The 4,913-nt window shown below is 47.9% G+C and overlaps 1 protein-coding gene across 2 annotated transcripts in view; it reads left to right on the forward strand.

The window, feature by feature from the left end:
- The first annotated feature begins 2,367 nt into the window (after positions 1-2,367).
- The window catches only part of tbx1 (T-box transcription factor 1), a 10,445-nt gene continuing 7,899 nt past the window's right edge, over positions 2,368-4,913 (forward strand). The window contains exons 1-2 of one of the 2 annotated variants that reach the window (XM_034872631.1): positions 2,368-3,088; positions 4,360-4,699. In XM_034872631.1, the coding sequence (XP_034728522.1) occupies positions 2,905-3,088; positions 4,360-4,699 (524 nt within the window). In that variant the 5' untranslated portion in view covers positions 2,368-2,904. Of the gene's footprint in view, positions 3,089-4,308; positions 4,700-4,913 lie in introns of both variants that reach the window. The other variant, XM_034872630.1, reaches the window with a different exon arrangement.

Genomic DNA, 4,913 nt, shown 5'->3' on the forward strand with positions numbered 1-4,913 from the left:
CACACACACACACACACACACACACACACACAGTATAGGCTATATGGCACATGGCGCACAGGTTCGCCTTCTGTGTGTCCCCGCCCGCCTCGTACAGTGGCCGGTCAGTTACCTTCCTACCGAACACAGGAGCAGTAGTCAGGGCTCCAAGGCGATATATCATGTCACTGTGTGAAACACTTCCAACATTTTAGGTCCCTAAATATGATTAAAACCTGTCAGTTTCAGGGTGCACTTTCAGTTTTAATTTTCATTGTAGGCCTTTGCATGTGGAAATCATGCCTGCAGCAAACTCCTAAAGCTGAAGTGTGGGTTTTGGATCCGGGACACAAGGACCGCGACGGTATTTTGCGGATGCACTAATTAACAGGAAACAGCGAAAGAACACGTAGCGACTGATATTACTCCTCATCAGCACGGCCAGCGGGCATACAGGCACGTCACTACAAAGCGGTGCCATTTGTGATGTCCGTGTGGGCAGACATGGCACAATGTTGGCAACGTTAAAAAGACGTCGACGGTTCAGCAGCATCCAAGGCTGTCTCCCTCTCCATGGACTATAATATGAAGGCTCCTCGTGTATCTACAGTGTAACACGTATATTTGCTTTATAAAACCAAAGACACACACAGTGGTCTGTGTATCCATCGGCCAGAGACGGCCTGCTTATCTTCTAATCAGTGCGAGAGGGCCGCTCTCATTGGCTACTTTGCTCACTTTGTCTAGTTGTTGTCAGGTCCGGGCCGTAAAAACTCTTCAGGATCCAGCCTGCAGCAGCTGGACTACACGGCCAGGAGATCTCAGATCATTTGACCTGTTCCAGCTGCTTGGGTGGTACAACGTAAAGATCACTAGAATGATATTGAAGTTACTCACAGGCTACATGCGGAATGGTAGGCTATGTTTCTAATGAAGTGTAGGGATATTTTACACAGCGGAGCGAAGCTTTTATTTTTCATTTATTGTGAGCTTTCCATCTGAATTGTGCTCTGGAACTTCCTCTAGCTCCACAGATACAACACAATATTATGGGGGGGGGGGGGGGGGGGGCGAAGCTTAATGTTAAACCTAAAAGTGTGTGTGTGTGTGTGTGTGTGTGTGTGTGTGTGTGTGTTTCAGAAGAGCAGAGTTGAATACCTCTGCTGAGGCCTGCGAGCGAATTCCAACACAGCTTCTTCCCATTTTGATCTGCTCCTGTATTTTGTCTGTTATCACCTGAGTATTTACAAAGGAGGCTTCCGACTTGGCAATGATGAAGTGAGTCGGTATCGATGACATCATATCTGATAAAAGAAGGGCGGCATACACTACAGGGCGACGGCTCACACCGGCTTGCCACTGCGCCATGCGCAACTTCTTTTCATTTCACAGGCAACGTTAGAGTTTCCACACTTAATAAATACACTGAGTGCTAAGTTAAGTTACAAAGCCACATCCATCTATCTATCCATCCATCCATCCACCCATAGATATGCCTTAAAAGATGATATCTATCTATCTATAGGCCTTTATCGAGGATATATTATGTATGTATCTATCCATCTAAATATTTACCCTAAACCTCATATTGCAGTAGTGTATTTATGCTCCCTGCCTCCCATGGAGAAACATCAAAAACAAATAAAGGGTTAATCCTCTGACTGCGTTATCCCATTAGAAGCCTTCACGCTTAATTCAGTGTAAATTAGACTATCCGGTCTCCATCGCAGCAGCCCCAGCGAAACACATCTTTGGGTTGCAGCACATTAAAGCTGAAGCTGGAGAGCTGAGGTCCAACGAGGCGATAGTGGAGGCGCAAGGCGGAGAGGTCAAGTCCAGCTCCGGCCTCAAGTGCCACGTGTTCGTTCTGTTTACCGACTCCGAGGGAGAGGCCTTGCTCGGTCAGATCTGCGTGTTTTAAAAGTATATCGGAGGTAAGGGGCTGCGTAGATCTCAGACAAAATCGTGTACAAGTGCGCAATACATTATTATGCTTTTGGAAAAACTAAAATAGATCAATAAGTATAATAAATAAGCATACGGGTAGATGATTAGTGCAACAGAGAAAAACAACTCCTATGGACAGTGTCACCTAAGTATAAATAGCTGCCACTTCTCACTTAATTCCATTTTTGTATCCATATTTTCATTATTGCTTTAATTAAAGGCGATAATCTTTTTTCTGTGCATACTTGACTCAAAAAACACCCACAATATCTGAAAATGAAGTAAATGATGCAAACGAACTTCTGTTCTTTTATTTCCCCCCAACCCTGTTTAAAGGAATCTACATTTTCAGAGTGAACCCCCATGGTGTTCCAGGCCAACTCGGGGAAGGAGCAGCTCTATCTGGGCTTGGACAGCTCTAAGACCCGTAATTTACTGGAAAAGTGGCGCACTGTGAAGCCGGACATTGCAATGACGTTGGAGTTGAATTCAAATGACTGACACGGTCTTATTGAAATAAAACATCCAGTGCAGCGCGCAGACACTTTTTTTCCTACAGTGGTGCATGGGAGGCGTGGATCTCGCTCACTTTTAACATTCTGGGAGCAGTAGTCGCTTCTCCTCAAGGCAGAACTCAGATGACACCACCCCGCCGCCGACCGTAGGAGAAACGAGGGGAGCTCTCTCTCCCTATTCCCCGCGGATGAACTATGTTGTGACACAAGAACGTGTTTAGGGGTCCATCAGCTGAATCTGAGCACCGGGGAGCTTTTTTCGCGTCTTCACAACAGCCGTGGGAATACTTTAAGAGACCAGTCTACCCCTAGACTCTCGCACCCACGGAGCGCCGGTGGCGGAATGTGAAAAAAAACTAACATTTTGGCGCATGTTCCTCCCCATTGTGCGCAGCCTTCTCCTGCTTTCTGCCCGGTTGGAAAGCAGAGGAGGGACGGCTTTTCGTGACTCGATCCCCTGCTTATGGACGACGGCGGTCCCCTCTCTCCAAAGGCAAATGCTTTCAGTATTGCCTCTCTGATTTCGGCTGCAGAGCAAGCAGGAAACGCAGCGTTTGACAAACAGAGCACCGGCCTGGACAAGCCAGACCTGCACAACCACAGCTCCTTTAAAATGCACTACAGCACTGTCACCCGGGAAATGGAAGGTAAATCACTTTGTTGCCCATAGAGCTGCTGTAGCATGTATACACTTCTCTGAAATTGCATAACACCCGTAATGCATCTCGGTTGATCGACATTTTCAAAACGCACTAATAATATAAATATATATATAAATATATATATGCACACACACACACACACACACACACACACACACACACACACAGTTTGCCCACTATGAAAAATAATGCAAATTCAGTCGCCTTAACGCCAGGGAAGAAAAGGAGTCTGCATACAAAAGCAGAGTGGAAAAGTTCTCCTAAATCCCAAAGCGTTGTCCAAAAACTTTGATTAGTGGACAGGATCACATACATAAAAAATAATAATTAAGCCAAGAGGAAGGTTGCCTAATGGTAAAACCGACCATAAGATCCAGGCCGGACGGGGGGGGGTGTATATCCAGTCCATTAAACTATTTGTCCCACAACGAGAAAGCAACAGTCACCTGCTGCCTGTTTGTTTGTTCATGCAAATCAATGTGTGTTTACCTTGTTAACCGTTTACCCCCCCCCCCCCCCCCCCCCCCCCCCCCCCCCCCCCCCCCCCCCCCCCCCCCCCCACTCTGCCAGCCTCATCCTCTATTGTTTGCTAACGGGGCTGATGTGGGCGATACCCTTATCCAAAAGTTAAATGGGTGCCGGAAAGCCCATTAAAAGGGGGCGCACTTCTCTGTCAATCAGTCCCGTCCCAAGGCGAGGAAAAGGCACATTACCTGCAGTTCCTTATCTAAATAGAAATAAGAACCGGTTTTATCGCAAAGGGGAGGCCCTCTGCGTCAGATAAGAGACGAGACTGGGTTGCAGTGTAACACACTGCAGCAGCGCACAACAGAGGCCGCTCGATCGGAGCGCAATCGATCCCAAGCCAAAGTCCTTCACACGCACTCCGAGCTCGGGTCGTACGGGTTTGGGTTTTTTGCGAATAGTTGAGAGACTCTACGCGAAGCACGGCAGCTTTTTGGAAACATTTGGTCTCTTCGGACGGCCGCTGTTTTAGATCAGGCAGACTAGCATGCTGCCAGTGGACGCAGCCTCAGGGATTATTGAGCAGCCCAGACGGAAACTTTAAAACCGAAAGGGGTGCATTTGTGCGTGACATCTGGAGATCACTGAATCGCGCTTCTGCTTTTCACACCATCTGTGTTATAACCGACTTGAAGTGCAGGCTGTATTTAGTAAATCCAGTTTTTTTGGGATGATTTCAGCCATATCCAGTCCGTGGCTGACGCAGCTGTCCCATTTTTGCGATGTTGCAGCCTTCACGACGAGCAGCCTGAGCAGCCTCAACACGCCGGGGGGCTACCACCTCTCTCCGTCCCCCGGGGACCCCTACAGCCAACATGAGTCCCACTTCGAGCCCTGCCCGGCCGCACAGCACAACTACAACTACCCGGGCTCTAACCCGGGCCAGGCGCCGGCGAGTGACAGCGGGACTCCCAACTGCTCCTCGTCGTCCGCCAACTCCACGCCGAACGGCAAAACCATAGTGAAGAAGAACCCCAAAGTGGCCAACATTAACGTCCAGCTGGAGATGAAAGCTTTATGGGACGAATTTAATCAGCTGGGCACGGAGATGATCGTCACCAAGGCTGGCAGGTGAGCACAAAGTTATACTTCTCCTCATGCGCATTTGGGTAGACCGGGTAAAAGTGACAGAGCATGATTTATAGATGATAGTGCTCGATATCCTGCCTAAAGTCAGAACCATGGCATAAAAAGACGTTGTTATAAGAAAATTATTATTATATGTTCATAAAATGGGAACATCTGTGTGCCTGAATGATGAACGAGATGCAGGATACACACACAC

Source organism: Etheostoma cragini, chromosome 5 (assembly GCF_013103735.1).
Source record: "Etheostoma cragini isolate CJK2018 chromosome 5, CSU_Ecrag_1.0, whole genome shotgun sequence".
NCBI lineage: Eukaryota > Metazoa > Chordata > Actinopteri > Perciformes > Percidae > Etheostoma > Etheostoma cragini.